Source organism: Parasteatoda tepidariorum, chromosome 10, assembly GCF_043381705.1.
Source record: "Parasteatoda tepidariorum isolate YZ-2023 chromosome 10, CAS_Ptep_4.0, whole genome shotgun sequence".
NCBI lineage: Eukaryota > Metazoa > Arthropoda > Arachnida > Araneae > Theridiidae > Parasteatoda > Parasteatoda tepidariorum.
This window is the reverse complement of record NC_092213.1, coordinates 82,569,113-82,588,834: the sequence shown is the minus strand read 5'-3', so window position 1 is coordinate 82,588,834 and position 19,722 is coordinate 82,569,113. Positions and strand designations below refer to the sequence as shown.

The window sequence follows — 19,722 nt, the reverse complement described above, 5'->3', positions numbered from 1 at the left end:
TTTCACTGTATATTTCTTATTATTGAAATTATAACAAACGAATGTAAATAAATAAATAAAATATTGTTACTATTTGTTTTCTCTTTATTTAAACTTAATTTCCCGAATTGAACTACGTAAATATTTTTTAAGGCAGTACGTATTCAATACATTCAACAATATGCTAATTTTTCAATAAGTTGTCTCAATTTTGAGAAAATGACTACAGTCCCGTGCCAATTTATTAGATGCACTCTAAGATTCTATGTAAAATCTTAATTATCAGGTCATACTATGCAACTTTATTGTTTTTATGCGACTGAAACCGGTTTGCACTGGTTTACGTTCGTGTATCAATTGGTTAAATTAGACGATATGTAATGTAAATTAGGCTATTGGGCAACTTAGACGATATATTATATAAATGTAGAATATTTATTATATCAGGTATTATATTAGTATATTATAATAATTAGACCAAATTAAAAGACACATTGTAGTGTTTTAATAATGACATGTTTTGCAAGAGTTTATAGGCAATTCTTTTTTATTTAAACATACATGTCATGGGTTTTTATTCAGGAGATTTTTCACGTATACTTCCTATTTGAATTTATTTCGAACGTATTGCATTACAATGTTAACCAATTCATACACGAACGCAAACTAGTACAAACCGGTTTCAGCCGCGAAAAAACAATAAAGCTGAATAGTATCACCTGATATAACTCATTTTTCGTTCATTTTAAAACCCTAGTTCTCAATTTTTTTCGTTTGTTTATTTTGTTATTTTTTCATTTTCTCTATTTTTTTTTTATACGAGAGAGTGGTCGAAATATGCATTAGTAATAAATTTTGCTTGCATCATTACAGAATGTATTCTCCCCAACCACAGAGCTCCAATTGAAATTTAAGCACTTAAATTATTTGGAAAGTGGTCAAAAATTGCAAATGGCGGCATATTTCATTCGATGTTATGAATTATGCTTGTTAATGTCAAAATAAATTCTTTCTAGAAATAATGTGTGACTATGAAATTTACTTATAGTAGCTAGGAGATGATTGAAACTAAAAATGTCATTCAGTACAGACGTCCAGTTAAAATATAAGCACTCTAGCATGTCAGACAGCTGTTAAAAGGAAAATCATCGAAATTTTTATCATCTGTAATCCTTATTGTAAAAGCGAGGAAGCAATTTAAACTCTTATTTCGGCCAGGCACAGAGATGTAATTATTATGTGAGTACTCTAGTTAGTCTGAAAGTGATGGACATTTTGAATGATAATATATTCTCTTTGACAGACATATCGCATTAATTTGAGCTGGTAGCGTTCAGGAAGTCTTGTTGCTTCAGCACAGTTTGGATTGCTCTAGCTTGCCAGAAATTGGTCGAAATTTCGAGTGGGGAATTTCATCGACAAGAACACGAGAGCGAGTTAATTTTAGTAAAATTATGTTTACTAAAATAGAAAATGTATTTTTATTAATACAGTTTTTTTTATTTAAGTCAATAAATGTGCTTAAAAATAAAAGAAAACTTGTACGTATCTGAGAAAATTTATCAATAATTATTGTTTCAAGCAAAATGTGCTTTGCTTTAATGCCATGAAAATGGTATTAGCTTTAGTTTAATCATAAATATATATTTAACTCAAATTCTCAATCCTACTAAAGAAAGATTAAAAAATTCGCTGTTAAGTGAAGACTTTACAATAAGGAGGAAATAAGAGATATTTCAAAGATGTATCGCCAAGCATGGTAACCTAGTCAGCTATCTTTCACAATCCTAAATTTGGATACTTGCTGTTGATGTCACGCGTGGGTCAGCCAATCAGATTCGATACACGCTTAATGTTGCTTGCAGGGATCCAATTAAATCTGATCTGAAACTCGATTTAGCATAATAATTAACCCAAGCATTAAAGTTGTAATGTAAATAATAGAAAAAGGTCCTTTTAATTGGGTATACTATAGCCTACGTCACAGGTCGTGTTATTCCTACTAAATTTAACTAGTAAACAGAATTTTCTGCGAACCTTATTTCTAGCAACAAGTAAACATTAAAAGAAGTGTGTTGTTATAAGTCGTTACTCGGCAGGTTGAAATTTATCTAGTTCCTTTTGAAATAATTTATTTTGTTGTTTTATCTAAGTTTATGAATTTAGTAAACATATTTAAAACTCAGCTTATTAATTAAACTAAAAGGTAAATGTTATTCCAAGTAAACTTTTCGAAGTGGAAGTAGTTGCGTTTTTTTCATATTATACCCATTTGGGTATACTATAGCCTACGTCACAGATCGTGTTATTCCTACTAAATTTAACCAGTAAACAGCATTTTCTGCGAACCTGATTTCTAGCAACAAGTAAAAGTATCAAACGAAGTGTCTTGTTTATAAGTCGCTACTCGCCAGGTTGGAATTGTATTAGTCTAGTTCCTTTGGAAATAATTTATATTGTTGTTTTACCGAAGTTTATGAATTTAGTAAGCATATTTAAAACTCAGTTTATTGTTGTTGTTGTTGTTAATTTACGTTGCACTAGAGCTGCACAATGGGCTATTGGCGACGGTCTGGGAAACATCCCTGAGGATGATCCAAAGACATGCCATCACAATTTTGATCCTCTGCAGAGGGAATGGCACCCCCGCTTCGGTGGCCCGACGACCTGAGCGCGAAGTCGAGCACTTTACGGTAGCACAGTTTAACGAGGACCAATACCGCACACCCTTGGTCCCTACGCAGGCTGATCCAAGTGGTCACCCACCCGCACACTGACCGCAGCCAGTGATGCTTGACTTCGGTGATCTGCTGGGAACCGTGTCTTAACGATCAGTCCACTGCGGGACCTCAGTTTATTAATTAAACTAAAAGGTAAATGTTATTCCTAGTAAGTGGAAGTAGTTGTGCTTTTTTCATATTATACCCAATTAATGAAAATGAAAGGCGAAGGAAAAATGGCTGAAGAATCGACTGATTTCATTTATTTGCATTATAAATAATAATGATTTAAAATGTGATAAAGTTTAATTTCCAATTCTTGTTACTAATTCTAATTTGATTCTTCTTATTCATATTTGTAATCTGAATCCGATTTTGCTTCGTTTGCGTTCTTGTTACGCTGTCTTGTCAAAATAAAATTTTTTTGTTATGTTATGTCTTAATTGTTAACTGGATCCTTTAGCTGCATACCTTATGATGTCATCCCGTCGCTGAAAGTACCCGTTGCTTTCGGAACAGGATAAGATTTCATAAAAGATACGAATTATCTGTTACTGATTTTGTATGTATTATTCATCTTTATCCTTTTGAGTAAAAAAAAATGACGATATACGCATTTTAATTTAAATGAATAATTTTGCGTAGTTGAAAGGAAAGAAAGGGATTTATTTATGATGGTGTAAAAATAGATTATGATAATTAAGAGTGCATTTCTTAATGGTAAATTGTGATCACTGTAGCATTGCATCCTTGCTTTTTTTCAGGAGTTTCTGGTGTGATAAGATTTGATAAGAAACTGTTTCCCCCCCATCCTATGTCCACATGTTTTTAGGGGCTATATATTCTATTCCGAGGACTTAATAAATAATTAAATTTTATCTTTTCAATGTTTTAACAAATTTATGCAGTTCTGTGAAAAAAATGAAAGGCTTATCTTGAACTTGAAAGCTTGTGGCGCATTGTCAGCAGACTGGCAGTCCGGCTTAAAAGTTCAGAAGCTGTAAATAACTATGTTGACTATTTCAAAATGTTTCTTTCTTTTTTTTGATAAAATTTATTTTATCGGATTTTTCCTGTTGAGGTTTAATTTAGAAAAGTGATGTTTAAAAATTAAAAGAGGATGAATATTTGAATAAAAGTAAGTGATTGTTCGTTTTTCTCACTTTTTTTAGTGTCACCCCTGTTTTAGGTGTTTAGGTATTTAACTTAATGTTAAGTTTTGTTTTGTTGCGCAGAAACGATAAGACTTCGAAACTTAAAATTGTAACGTAAAACAGTAAGTAGAAAATTGCACAGGAAGTACGGGTGAACAAAAAAAATTTAGCTTTCTATAATTACTTTAAGAATTATTAACAGTTAAATATTTAGTAAAAAATACCATGAAGACCACTCTGCAGTCTACAAGAATGCAACTACAAAGTTATTTGATGTGCTGAAAAGTTAATTTTCACTTATAAACTTATTGACACGAGTTTCTTCTAATTTGTTAGAAAGTTATTGTAATTTTAAGTACTTTTAAGCGGAATTTTCCCATTTGTTTTGCTTTAAATATGGAATATTTATCCATTATTGTAGAAAAATTTATCTCTCTCGAGATCTTCATTCGATGAGCTCGCAAATTTAATATTAAAAATAACGAAAAATAAATAAATACATATGATGAAAACAAAATAAGAGATTGGGTTATTAATCTGTACATTATGTATCGAAATTTTTAAAAATAGAAAAGGCTTAAGAGAGGTAAAAACTATAATCAATTTGATCTGTCATGTAATATAATATTACCGTTAGATATATCAGTAATAAATAAAATTATTTCTCATTTATTACTTTGTTTACTGTTGCACATTCTTTATTCATAAATTTTAATATATTGTTATTCTTTAAATACAGTTGACTAATCTTTAAATCTTTTTAAATTTATTTTAAATCTCTTTGAATTTAAAGTTTCTTTTGATTAAATCTCTTTTCAATTAAATATATTTGAAATGAATTATTTTTTAATTTGCGCACATTGCCTAGCTCAGGGGTCCCCAACCTTTTTGTACCTAAGAGCAAATACCAGAATATCGGTCCAATGGCGGGCACCATTTGTTTTTTCAAGCTAAATTTATATTTGGTATGGTAAACATAGGTAATAATACACACTACATATAATGCACAAAAAAATTAATTTTAAAAATTAATTTATCATATAAATATAATTAGTATTAATATCCTTTGGAAAATAAATGATTACTAAATTGTTTGCAAAACAATAAAATTGTAGTATAAAAATTATTTATAAATACAGTCAATGTCATCTTTGACATTGCATTTCACTGGCCAGAGCTTCATAATTGGGAGAATATGATGAAATTCCTGATCGCAAGCAATCGTCAAGGTGTTCATTTGTAAGTCGTGATCTATATTTTGATTTTATAATATTCATTGTTGAAAACAATGATTCACACAAGTATGTGGAACCAAAAAACGACTTTATTTCACATGCTGCTCTTTTTAAGAATAGAAATTTATTTCTGTCAACTATATTCCAGAATTTCTCATCTGATATAATAGTTTTGAGGATAATATCATTCTGAAGATCCAAAATTTCTATCTCCACTTCTTCTTGCCTCACTTGAAGAAATGTATGTTGTTATTTCGGTTACGTTTATTTGGTTGGTAAAAGGATTTACAAAAAAGGTGACCATAGGCTCGATGCTATTAAAATGTTGAAAGTGCTTTTCAAATTGATCTTGAAGTAATTGGAGGTTGACGACAAATTTTGATAAATCAATTTCACTGTCACCTATCATTTTTTTCATGTATGGAAAATGGGCAAGAGACTTTGTTTTCAAATGTGATATCCACAAAACTAGCTTAGTTCTGAAAGAGTTTATAGCCCCTATCATTCTTGCTACATGTTTATCCTTTCCCTGCAGCTCCAAGTTTAAATTATTTAGTTTTTCCATTATGTCTGTTACGAAAGATAAATCCGCTAGCCAAAGAGAATCGCTTAGCTCTAAAAATATTTTATTTTTGGCTGCAAGATAATTTTTTATTTCTTCAATTAAATGTATAAATCTATCAATTACTTTGCCTTTACTGAGCCAACGTACTTCAGTATGTAAAATGAGGTCAGCATCATCAGGATTTTGTAACAGGGCCTTGAAANGGGGACCCCTGGCCTAGCTTATCTGCAGATTAACTATGATGATTTTAAAGTGCGGAATCAAGTGTTTTCTGCCTTTTACCTAAATAGTGTGTCCGGTAAACATATTATTAAAGTCCAAAAGTTTGTTCCCGCAGTGGACTGATCGTAAAGATACCGAAGTCAGGCATCATTGGCTGCTGTCAGTAAGTGGGTGGGTGACCACTTGGATCAGTCTTATCTTGATCGGCCTGCGTAGGGACCGAGAGCGTGCTGTATCGGTTTTCGTGAAACTGTTCTACCATGAAGTGCTCTACTTCGCTCGCAGGTCGTAGGACTACTAAAGCAGGGGAGCCGTCCCCTCTGCAGAGGATCAAAATTGCGATGGCATGTCTTCGGATGTTTCTCAGACCGTCGCCAATAGCCCAACGTGCAGCTCTAGTGCGACGCAAATAAAGTACCTACCTATCTACCTATCAAAAGTTTGTTTTTCTATTTATTAGTTACATTTTTATTAAGCTTGATTGTTTAGATAATAAAAAATATATAAATAACATTATGTTCATTTTTTTGAATTTTAATAATATTTGTTCCGTACATTTCGCACAATTAACATATTAACAAAATGTGCTTGAAATAATTGTAATTACATATTTTATGAAAAATCTTATTATGAAAAGAAATATTGTTGAATGCGATGCAACCACGGTGGTTGCTGAGCAGAGCGAACTGGTGGCGGAACCTTCTGGTAATTTTTACTATTCCAAATTTTGAATGCAAAATAATCGAAACTCACTAGTATGAAATAGATTTTCTAAATAAAATATCAATGGAAACAGAATTTGGAATAAAATGCAACCAGTCTATTATTGAATGGGAAGTAGCATAGAAGGTACGTACCTTTATGTTGAATTTTACTGAAACATAGGGTGCCAGTTATGATCTTTTAAGTGCCTTAGTGGAATGAGCTTTAAATTTTTTTTTAATTGCGGCTCTTTTAAGTCACAGGAAATTTAATATCAGGCACGAGATGCAATGACAGCTGAACGCCAAGAAAGGGCTTCATAAAAATTTAAGATTTTATTTCCAAAATAAAAGTGAAATTTTGCGAGACCAAAATTAATATTCATTATATTTACGTTTAAATTTTTTTAAAAATTCCCTTAATTAAAGAAAACTAACTTGAAAATAAAGCATTGGATAAACTGTTAAGAAATTAAGAGTAAATAAAGGTTTAATTAGTAATTTTTATTTTATATGTAACTGTGGCAGTGTACATGTGTGTATGTGTATACACACAGTGACACTGAATGTAAAGTATAACTGTGACATGCATTTTAACTGTTTTCAAGCTTTAGTGGTAACATGTATAAAGTTTCATTGACATCCGACTGCTGGCTTAGACTCTAGGTCGGTCAAAGTACTTTAGTTAAAAAAAAAACTTTATAACTTAAAAGTTTACACCAACAGCTTCTGATTTTATTCCTTATAGAAACAATAGAGTGGTTTGTATATCTTGAAGGATGAAGGAATACGGTCCAGATAGCAAACAAAGTTGGCTGGTAGTGCTGGCCAGTTGTGTTATTAAGTTCATGACATATGGTCCGACAGAAGTGGCCGGAATGTTGATGGTCTACACTATGAGCAGATTCGACACTACACGTGAAGCTGCATCTCTACCATACACACTGCTCTACACCATTAGAAACGGATCAGGTTAATTTTTTATCCATTTCTTAAATTTCAATTTGCTGGTCTAGTGGTTGCTGTACTGGACTACAGGGCCAGTGGTTGTGGGTTCAAATCCCACCGTAGGCATGGATGTAACTTTCTCTCTGTGTTCTATGTCTATTCTTCTGTGTGATTGTGTAAACGTAATCCGTCCTATAAACGGGTTTGTGGTTGCATGACGTGGGCGACGCTGCCCCAATCCTGTGGTTTAGGCAGAGTAGCAAGTCTGTCATTTCTGAGGCAATTGAGATCCTAAGTGGCGACCATTAAAAAAAAATTTATTTTAACCATGTTTTATTACTTGTTATAGCAAGACTTTTTCAGAACACTATCAAAATTAAACAAACTTGAATTTTTTATTCTTTAAATTAAATTCACAGACTGCATATTTTATCAAAAAATTGCTCTACAGGCCTTTAATACAGGGTTCTGACTGTCATGGAAAATGAAAGAGAAAAAAAACTTAGATCCTCTTCCCAATTTTAGAGACTTTTCTCAATACTTCCAGTTCAAGTTACGAAGCCAGTATAGTTTGATTTGAAACGTGTTTTATTTATTTAATTAATTAATATTTCCAAAAATATGTGTCATATAATTCATAGTTTGAAATCCCAGTGTTTAGAGACACAGCTTATTTAGGTAATTTATTTTTACATAAACATCTAAAATGTATAAGAAACAAACACCGAAAAAAAAAGGATAAATAAAGGAAAAAGAAAGTTAGGTAATAAAGTAGGCAAAGTAGAAAGTAGTATTCAAATATTCCAAGGTTAAAGCCAATTTAAGGTTAAACAAGCTTAATTTCAGAGACAAGATTAAAACAAGTTTAAAACAAGGTTAAAACAAGTTTAATTTTAGAGCTATGTCATGTCACAAAAGGAGCGTAAAGGTGGACTAATCCTCATAATTTTTAAAATTTTCATTTCCATTTTTTCTTTAAAAATTTGCAAGTTTAAATTCTATTTGGTACCTTGGCGATTGCAGTTGGTGCGACAGATACGGAAATATCCCATTTTAGATTTTCCTTTATTTATTTATATCATTCAGATCAGCTGAAGGGTTGGGGAAATGCTATGATTCTTCTGCAGATGCATCATAGGATTACTACATTGAGGTTTAAAAATTGGAAAACTTCATTCTTCCTTCGGAATATGTCGAGAAATAAAACTTCTTTTACTCCAATAACGCCATTAAGGGAGAGTCAGCTTCGTGGATGGAATTAAGCATTGCCTAACATGTACTTCTCTGGCGATAAAGGGTTCGCCAAAGTGATAACAGGCACGTGCCATCTCCTATTTGTCTCAAATCATTCTTATATTTTTAAACTTAGGAAATAAAAGATGAGAAAAACTAAAATATCATTTTTTTTTCTTAAAAATTATTCTTTTTAAAATCCTTAAAGTACTTAAAAATTTCAGACGGGAAAGCAGAGGCCGAAAATTCAGAAAAATATGGTATAGCAACGAGTCACCTGCTCCTGAAAAATACATTCATCAAGTGATGCCAAGAATGCACGCCAGAAACGAGCAACCTTCTCTCGGGCACAGTTAAATAAAAAAGAATCATTATCTGGAAATCAATTAAAAGTTAAAATGACAACGCTGTTAAAATAAACAAAACTGAGTAAAGTAAGTTAACTTGAACAAAACATTTTACATTTCGATCAGAAAACTATTAAACTAAGTTCATAAAGTTGAGCGTTTGAAATTTCGATGCAAGTGTGATGCAGCAACATCCCAGAAGATAAGCAGATAAAATAATTTTTATTAATTTGTAGCAATATCAAAACTTGTCAGCAGATGGCAGATAATTCACCTCTCAATCAAAGCTTTTAAGCACAGCAACTGCCCTTGGGGGGTTGAGGTTTTCCTTGCCCCAGTCAACAGCTCGGTCCAGGGATTGCTTGAACGCTGACGCTTCATTAGCTTCGGCTTGCAGGTATTATGTTATTTTAATTTAATAAAATGTCAAGTTTATAAATAATTTTGCATCTAAACTTTATCTGACTCATTAATAACATAACAATGTTGACTCGGACATGATCTGAACACACTTTACCTCGACAGACACGCCCACTTCGATTTGAACACGCTTCCTTCGATTGATGGTCCACATTGAACAGTTGGCTTGCTATATGTGACTGCGATATTGACCTCGTCACGCTGTTGCTACTAAGTCCCGATCGCACATACCATCGGTCTGTATACACTCGACTGCTAATGGCAACACAGAAGCAACCATGACCGTGATCTTAATACAGCTCTCCCGGATACTCACACAACAGCAATAAATCAACTAGTGATATCGGCTCAGTGAATTCTATTACAAATAAAATTCTGGTGGGGGAGTAGTGTAGCGTGACTACCACTACTATTATTCTATTTAAATTCACTAGTATATAAGGCATATTAACTCGATTCTATGCTGAAGTACATTTTCATAGATGAAGGTTGACATTGTCATTCAGTTATACTTATTTTCCTAACTATTACATTAAAAAAAATTCCTTTAAATTCTTAACCTAACTTTGTCAGAATGGCAAACTGACAAAGTCTATTTATTGTTTTTATACTTTGCTCTTTTATAGGTCCTATAATTGCCTATATAGGCAATATAATAGGTCTTCGTTCAACAATTCTGTTTGGATGCATCTTATCCTCTACAGCAATCGGTGCTTGTTTCTTTGCTGAAAATGTGAAAACAGTAACTGTACTGTGGGGAATTATATTTGGTATGATATTAAACAATTATAATCGTATAAGTAATTTTTACAAACGATGAATCTTTTTAACCATCAGAAATAGATATTAGTATATTTTAGTTGAAAAAAATCATTATGGATTAATACTTTAATTATTTTTTTACAGGATTTGGATTCGCTTTTGAAATTCTTCTTCTCAATTCAATTACAATGGAACATTTTAAGAATGATTTATCCAAAGCGTTGGGAGTGACAAATGCTGGAGCTGTCCTTGGGATCTGCTGCTTTTCTCCATACCTCGATTTTTTAGTGGACAGTTTTGGTCTTTCGGGTGCTTTCTTACTTCTTGCTGGCGCAACAATGCACGCTACTCCAGCAGCCCTTTTAATACTATTAAATAAACCAGGTAAACGAATAAAACCTTATGCGAACGAGAGTGCGAATGTTTCTAGAGAATACGATAAAGTTAATGAGAATACGAACGGTCATAGAAGAAACGAAGAGATTGTAAACTGCGTGGACTCAATACAAACTGCCCATCAAAACGACTTTCATACACAGAAAAATGGTTCAAAAGACTGCATTAGCAGCATTTATCCCGGAAACTTCAAAACAGTTTGCAATGATACTGAACTGCAAGTCAAAGCAATATCCTACAGAGCCCATGGCATAGACGCATTTGAAATAAATAGAAATAAATCTAACCAATGGATTGATATCCCTCTTGATTCTAAGAATAACGAAGCCAAATACGATCATAATATGAAATCTATACGTACGAAAACTGAAAGTTCGACGAAGTGCTTCACAACTGATTCTGTTGTTGCACCCACACAGAAGCTTCACACAAACAAATTGATGAAAATTTTGTTTACCCATCCAATTTTCTGGTTGATTTTAATCAGCAATGGAATGCGTTATTTCGTATTACCGGCATTCTTTACGCTTCTTGTTGATTACGCAATAGACGTCGGTATTAATCCAATACATTCTAAATACGTAGTGATCTACTCAACATGTGTTGAGTTTGTGGGCTGTTTGGTACTTGGCTGGTTAGCGGATTTGAAGCTTTTGTCTAGTAATGGATTTGCAATCACAATGTTTTTGTGCCAAACTACAGCTTTGGCTCTTATGCCATGTGTACCAAATATTATATTTCTTGCCCTGGTGGTTCTCGTATTTCAGTGGACGCAGACGGGGTTGTCGTTGATCTACCCTTCCGTGGTATCTGACTCCTTAGAAAAGGAAATTCAGGCATCAGCTCTTGCATCGATGTTTATCTTGGCTGCACCTTTGGATTTAGCCATTTCACCCTTAATAGGTAAGAAAAACACTATCAGCTCTCTTTATTACAATAATTTAAACTTCTTTTCTATATTCAAAAATAGTATCCGTTGCCGCTGCCGTTATAAGTGTTCAACGGTACATTTTATACACATATGCAGTCGGGCTTCTATTTAACGTACCTCCATCTCGCGATGTTTTTNTTTGAAGCTTTTGTCTAGTAATGGATTTGCAATCACAATGTTTTTGTGCCAAACTACAGCTTTGGCTCTTATGCCATGTGTACCAAATATTATATTTCTTGCCCTGGTGGTTCTCGTATTTCAGTGGACGCAGACGGGGTTGTCGTTGATCTACCCTTCCGTGGTATCTGACTCCTTAGAAAAGGAAATTCAGGCATCAGCTCTTGCATCAATGTTTATCTTGGCTGCACCTTTGGACTTAGCCATTTCACCCTTAATAGGTAAGAAAAACACTATCAGCTCTCTTTATTACAATAATTTAAACTTCTCTCTATATTCAAAAATCGTAACAGTAGCCGCTAGGTCGTTTAACGACACATTTTGTTTTGTTGCGCAATGACTTGAAATATCGAACGAGTGTAGAAAAAATATCAAGCGAGTAAGAAGGAATATAAAAAATTAAAATTTGAAAATTAGTTCAAGATTTTATAATTGTTAGACTAGTAGAAAAATGTACCATGCAGGTCATTATGCAGTCCACGGAAATGCACCTGAATGACGAACCAAATGAAGGAATGCACCAAATGAAATTTGAAATGATGAAAGGGCCATTTTTATTTATGAATGGTACAGCGAGTCGTTTAGATCAGAGGTTCCTAATCTTTTCAGTTAAGTTTACCTAAATATCGTAAAAAAAAAATGAAATTAAAAAAAAATTAAAAACTTATAGGCCCACTAACTACCAAATATGCAAGAAAAAAAATACACAATCACTGCTCATAAACCTTTGAGTATATCATTCCACGGTATTAAGGCATATGTAACGCAAAAAAATTCTAAAATTCATCTTAAATTTGAGAAATTCCTTACCCCGTAAATAAAGCAAATTCTTACGCCAACTGCCATCATCAATGCATTAAAACCCTAGCAACAATTTTACCTTTGCCCCAGTTTGGCTCAATATTGGTCCTGTAAGAACATGCACCGAAGGACCTATATTGGGATGCCTGGATTTTTAAATATTGGTCCTATTTATACAACTAATATAGGGCATATATTGGCCAAATAATGACTATAAAATATTGGATGAATCTGACAATTCTATATAGAGCTTATACTGGCCAAAAAATGACTATAAAATATTGGATGAATCTGACAATTCTACATTGGGCCAGTATCGGAAAACAACGGCCCCTTAAACGCTCATTTAGACAAGATTCGCGATTATTGGACCCAAGTTATTTTGCTGATAGGGGAGAGTTGCCTCCAGATTTTTGTTGTTGAACAAAAAATAACATATCTGAATATAAAATTAAAGTGACTCGTAAAAATAATATATAAAATTTAAATGTGCGTCGTGACATTCATTTTAATTACTTGCACGTGACTGTTTCGTCGTCGTCACCAAGCAGTCCATTGGTCCACGTACCCTACCGTTATCCTGATAATAATCAATTATATTTTCTTTTTTTTCAGGTTTTTTTCGAGATGAGAGAGGTTCTTATACTGGTGTGTATCTCACTCTCGCTTTAGCTTCCTTTTTTGCATGCTTAAGCCAAATCTGTATTTTAAAATGCGTGAATAATAAGAAGCAGTCAACCAAAACATGATGAAACAAGAAGTGTGTATGACAGTTCGACAACTACTTTCCAGATCGGCACGTTTTCAGTGCCAGTTTGACAACAAGAATCATGTTTCTGTCGAGCAATTTTATGGAACAAGCTAACTTGTGTTTCAGCTCTTCACTTCACTTTTGAAACAACTTGTGCTCCAGCGACTATGTTACCGAAACTCTGCACCGTCTGATAGATTGTTTTTGTTCAGCTTTCGACAGTAAGAGAAGTGATTCCTGATTGCTCATCAATTTAGATAGAAAAAAAAAATCTTAAACTTATTCATTGGATCTCTTTTTTTGCCATATACTTCAGTCGTAAATCATGAAGAATAATTTGAAAATAATGTGATAATTGTGCTTAATTGAAGCTGCACGTGAAAGATTTTCAAGAAGACGTATTCTTAAAATTCGATTATTTTTTTTTCAGGAACTATTAGACCGAATTCGTTAAAATTTGTATTTTACCATGCAAAATTACTTTCTCCACAAAGATGTAAAAAAATATACCTTTCAATTAAATTTTTTTAGACTGTTATTTAATAAATAATAAATATTTACTAAAAAGTCGTTTTCTGCTTATAATTCTCTTTAGGTAAACAAATTTTATAATTGTGTGCAATATTTTTTTTTTTTTGATTTTCTTAAATTGTTCGTGAGATTTGACTTAATACGCAAAAATTGAAATTAACTGGTTCAAGCTTTGGAACACTCTCCTAGCCCAACTAATGGACCCACATTTCCCATATTGCGACTACCGTATTTTGCTTTATATTTTGGAGGTCAGCTATCCGAATTACTCAAAAAATTTTTTTTGTTTATTCTGAGAAAGAAGGTTTTTGTATCTGATTTCATAATTAAAAATATTGTCTGTTCAAATTAATTAAGATCCTCCATTCGAACCAATAGGAATGAGTTGACGTTATTCAGGAGGGTTTTGATATTATTTTTTTTTTCGCTCATAGTACTTTTGATGGACAGTTCACTTTCTTGACATGTACGTTTGCCCGTCAACTCAATTTCTCGACATGTAAGAAAGTTGAATATAAAATTGATTGTTGATAACTGTTTAAAATTTTCAATAAGATTGGGCTTCTTACAACAAGAAAAAGTAAGCGATATTTAATGACTTTTTATGTTGTAAACCTTTCCGTCTGCTTTGTGAAAGGTTTGGTACTATAGTTAATTCTGAGCCGTGATGGCTCCTGGACAGAGGGTTTACCATCCAATGAGGTGAACCGGGTTCGAATCCCAGCGATGGCTGATCGATGCGAATTTCGCATCCGGGTTGCACCGACCACAGTACTGACGTGAAATATCTTCAGTGATAGACGGATCATGGGTTAGAGTCTCCTTACCGTCAGGTTAACCTTGGGAGGTTCTCGTAGTCTTCTTCTCCATGTAACGCAAATGCGGTTAAGTTCCATCAAAGAGCACTCCACGAAAGCAAATTTCTCCCAATACATGATCCAGGTGTTCCCTTGTCTTCAGAAATGGGTTCAAAATGACAGGGTTACGGAGTTGAACATAAGTAGTTGTAAACCCGAAAAATTGGGTCGGCTGTTCAAAGGCGGATATGAAATAAAAATATAGTTAATTCTGGGCAGCATTAAATTTTCTTTTAATTCTTATCTTTAAATTTATTTTCAGTTAATTTTATTTATTTCCTGTTCTTTTGATTCTTCTTTATTTTTTATTCTTTTGTTTTAAATTTTATATTTATTCTCTTTGTTTTATAATTGGGTATTTGCACTTCAAGAGGAAGAAGATCACGAATACTCAAACATGTGACCTGTGAAGTCAGTTCCAGCTGATGGTTTGTAAGCAAAATGGCATGTTAAAGTTGAGCTAAATTTCTTCAAGTTAGGTTGTTAATTAACGTGAAGTTCATTAAATACACACCAAATTCGTTGAAATATAATTCTTTCTCGTCTGCGTCTGTACTTAACTTAAATTTATCATTTGTTTATGTCTTTTATTGTAACAATGATATATTTTTGCTTTGTGCACTTGGCAACGTCGATACATAATTAGTTTGTTTATATTCTACATGGCTTCATGTCTATCTTCGTGTTGAGTAAGAAATATATGCAGTGAAAGAATTGAAATCTTTGTGAAAGAATATAGAATGAGTCACTTAAGACAATTGATGCGGGTGGGTGACCACTTGGATCAGTCTGCGTAGGGACCGAGGGTGTACGGTATTGGTCCTCGGTAAACTGTGCTACCGTAAAGTGCTCGACTTCGCGCGCAGGTCGTCGGGCTACCGAAGCGAAGGTGCCATCCCCTTTGCAGAGCATCAAAATTCTGATGGCATGTCTTCGGATCATCCTCCGGGATGTTTCCCAGACCGTCGGCAATAGCCCATTGTGAGGCCGGGATAGCCTGGTCGGTAGGGCGCTGGGCCCAAGTCCAAGAGGTCGTGGGTTCGATCCTCGCCGGCCGAAGACTCCCCGTGTAGTAAATGGTGACTGATGCACGTTAAATCTGTCGAGTCTCAAAGTCCTCCATGTTCCCACAACAAATCAATACCTCTGGGGGTACTGATCCAGGAGTTTCCTTGTCTTCTGGATTGGTTCAAAATTACAAGGCTACGGAGTTGAACATTAGTAGTCGTAAACCCATTAAATTGGGTCGGCTGTTCAACGACAGTTATAAAATAGCCCATTGTGCAGCTCTAATGCGACGTAAATTAACAACAGCAACAACAAGACAATTGATACTTGACTGGTTTGGCTTACTTGGAATAGAATGGAAAGAACAGTTGCTAACGTAAACAAATGCCCAACCAATCAGTATGGAGATAACCCCACTACGTCACGTAATCCTGCTGAATAAAGGGATGCAGGATTTTAACTCATTTGCAGCGTGGGCCCCCTCAAGCCACCCCCTCTAACTTGTCTAAAATTGTGAGGCTTGGTGTAGATCTCTGGAACATTATAAAAATATATCTGACCCAGTTTCAAAATTTTAAATTTATATCAGAGAAAATATAGGTCAATGTGTATATTCAAAACATTAAACTCAGAACATGAGCGATGCCCTTCTGTAAAGAAAATATTGTCATTCAATTAGATCCCATTGAGCCCCGACTGAACTATCTATAGTTTTGTTGCAAACTATTTTTCATATAACAGAAGTGGTATGACAATTTCCCAAAATACCAACAATTTGAAATGTTTATGGAACATTTTTGTCCAAAACAGTTGCAGTTACCACACTTTGCTGAGAGGATTAAAATTCAACCGATTTCAACGATAGAAAATATTTATATAGAAGAGTATTAAAAAGAAATATTTCTTTTTGAAAAAAAAAAAATAATAAATGAGAAAAAATAAATAAGGTAAAAATAAATAAATAAATGAAGCCATGACTGAGCAAGCTAAGTCGTTATGTTACTCAGTTGCTGCGATAGATGGCGACACTTCTATCGAACAAAATATAAATTAAGGGGTTTATTGACATTATAATTCGAATCCAAATTCGTCCCCTATTTTTGGTAAGTTATACTAAACTTTTGTTACAATAAATGTATCTAAATTTCAAAACTATTGATTGCAATGCATGCTATTTTTTGTTGTTCTCTATAAAGTATGCTATTTCACATTTCTGAGGGGAAATGGAATTCCAGCATATTTCAGGGCAAGAAAATATAGATAAAGAAAAAGATTAGAAAAGTAATAAAATAAAGAGTATTTATTAAAAAAAAAAAATTTGCTAGAAAATTAAATCATTCACTGGTGGCCCTATATAGTAGGTGGTCTACATTACAGACATATTCGGTCAGCCCAAAGAATATTCGACCCATAAAATTATATGTCCCTATATATGGGATACTATGAAATAGGCCTTATTTTCTCAAATATTATGATGACCTATAATTTTAAAATTTGATTGCATTAAATTTTTTTTAGCTATACATAGGGTGAAAATTACAGAAAATTTAGGGACTGAACGAAAGATTAAAATGTTTCGTGTGTAACACCCATATTGATTAAGCGCGTGTTTTGAATGCATTACAGACTTTAAGAGTTTTGGAAAAAAATTGCATTTTTTTAAAAACGTTCCGTGAATATTTCCATGCATTTGTTGAGAGCTTTAGATCTTTGACGCCCTCTTTTTCATTTAAATAAAGCTTCGAATAATTCTTGTGGTGTAAAAAGATTATAAAAAAACATGTTAGTGAACTACCACAAATTTGCGGAGGAACTGATTTAGAATCATGAATCAGCCAGTGATTAAAATGCGTAAAGGTGAAACAGTGACGCCATCTATGAGAGTAAAACTCAACACTTATAGAAACAATTAAAAAAAATTAAGTTATGAAAAATATTTCATTTTGCGGCAGATGTTGAGCATGTCACATAATTACTTCATAACTACTGTCCACAGAGCCGGATTATACCTTTCGTAGGCCCTAGGCATAGCCGTTTTTGGGCCCTCCCCTCTTTTCAAAATATATGCTAAAATGTATATGCTAATGCAAATGTATATGCGAAATATATGCTAATATATGCTAAAAACTTTGTAGATGAATTTTTACTATTTTCAAATTTGTATGAACATAAATCTGCACAATGAATACTTTTCCAAACGTTCACATTGCATTAAGAACAAATTTGTCGATGCTTGGATCAAATGCAGAAGGAGAAAGATCTTTCTCCAGATTAAAATTGATAAAAAATTATTTGCGTTCAAGAATGAATCAAGATCGTTTGCATCGCTCGCCCTTATGTCCATTGAATACGACATTTTGAGTAGTTTGGAATTCGACAGCATAATACAAGATTTCGTTGAATCCAAAAATCGCAAAAAAGTAATATATTACATCATAAGATTCTGCAAAATAATTTATTACCGCAAAATATTATATTTTTATTTGTATCTTCATAATTTTGTGCAAAATACACTTGTTGTTTTTAAAGCTAAATTATTTTTGCCAACAAATTTTTTTCTCCCAAGTTTTTCGTAGGCCCCTGAATTTCGTAGGCCCTGGGCACGTGCCTAGTGGGCCTATAGGTTAATCCGGCCCTGACTGTCCATATTTATCAACCTTATTATAATCCATACTTATTTATTTTTCTTTTGGGTTGCTAAGTAACTAATGGTAACAGTTAAAATTTGGTAATAACTGAAGTTAAGTTATAAAATGGTGTTATTAAGAAACAGATGATAACGGCAAGAGCAATGATTTCACTGATCAATGAATTTCAAAAAACAAATAAATTTATTTTGTAAAAAATATTTCTTCAACGAATATTTTCACTATTTTTAAAACAAAACAAAAACATCTATTGTAAAAAAATATTTTTAATAACGTTTAAAGTAACGTTTTCGTGTCTGATTTCGTAACTTAAAATATCGTTTGCACTTATTTATTAGCATATTTAATGTTTGGCTCTGAAAGCACGGGAAAATCAGATCAAAAATTATTCAGGGTGTTCACTTTTTCATTTTGTGCACTGAGCATTCTAATTAATATCAATTACTTGTTTATCTGAACTATTTTATGATTATTATACAAGATTAAGAATGAAGACGTTTCTATGATTTGATGATTTGTTTTAAATTCAACTTGATCTTTTTTTATATTCTAACCAAAACCTGATTGATAAACTGAACATAACAGATAAAATATGGCACACAGTTATGATTGTAAAGTTATTGCGGACTAAAATAAAATTTCTAACAACTACATTTTCCTAGTAGACTACAAAAATAAAATAATAATGATAATAATAATAATTTTTCTTTTGTTGAACGTAGACCTATATAAAAAAAAGTAAAAGTTCATCACTTTATTACGACGTGAGGTTTGGGCTGATAGATTTAATATAAAAGTGATGTTCACTATGCTTTTCGTTTTAAATCATAAAAGAAATTATAATAATAATAACATACTTATAATTTATGAAAAGATTATTTACGAGTAGAAAAGAATTTAATTTTTTCATTATATTATTTTCAATACATTATTTTCACTACATTATTTTTTCATTTATTTCATTATTTTCTATGCCTTACCTTTGATTCTGTTAGTTTTTTTTTTTTTTTTTTNTGCCTCACCTTTGATTCTGTTATTTTTTTTCTTTTTTTGCTTTTTTGTATTGGTGATAAAATGGGGAGACATTTTGCCTGCAAAGCTTAGGGCACAGTTGTAATTTATATTAGTATCACGCATCGTAATTTTTATTGGTAATAAAATGAGGAGACATTTGTTTGCATTAGTATCACGCATCGCAATTTTTATTGGTAATAAAATGAGGAGACATTTATTTTTATTAGTATCACGCATCGTAATTTTTATTGGTAATAAAATGAGGAGACATGAATTTTCATTAGTATCACGCATCGAAATTTTTATTGGTGGTTAAATGGGG

The 19,722-nt window shown here is 32.8% G+C and overlaps 1 protein-coding gene across 1 annotated transcript; it reads left to right on the top strand.

Moving 5' to 3' along the window:
- The first annotated feature begins 3,594 nt into the window (after positions 1 to 3,594).
- On the top strand, positions 3,595 to 13,909 carry LOC107455033 (monocarboxylate transporter 5). The gene is made up of 5 exons (XM_016072434.3): positions 3,595 to 3,837; positions 7,325 to 7,548; positions 10,151 to 10,294; positions 10,431 to 11,585; positions 13,207 to 13,909. Exons 2-5 carry the CDS (start codon positions 7,356 to 7,358, stop codon positions 13,338 to 13,340), a joined length of 1,626 nt encoding a protein of 541 aa, XP_015927920.2. The 5' UTR covers positions 3,595 to 3,837; positions 7,325 to 7,355; the 3' UTR covers positions 13,341 to 13,909.
- Positions 13,910 to 19,722: the final 5,813 nt, after the last annotated feature.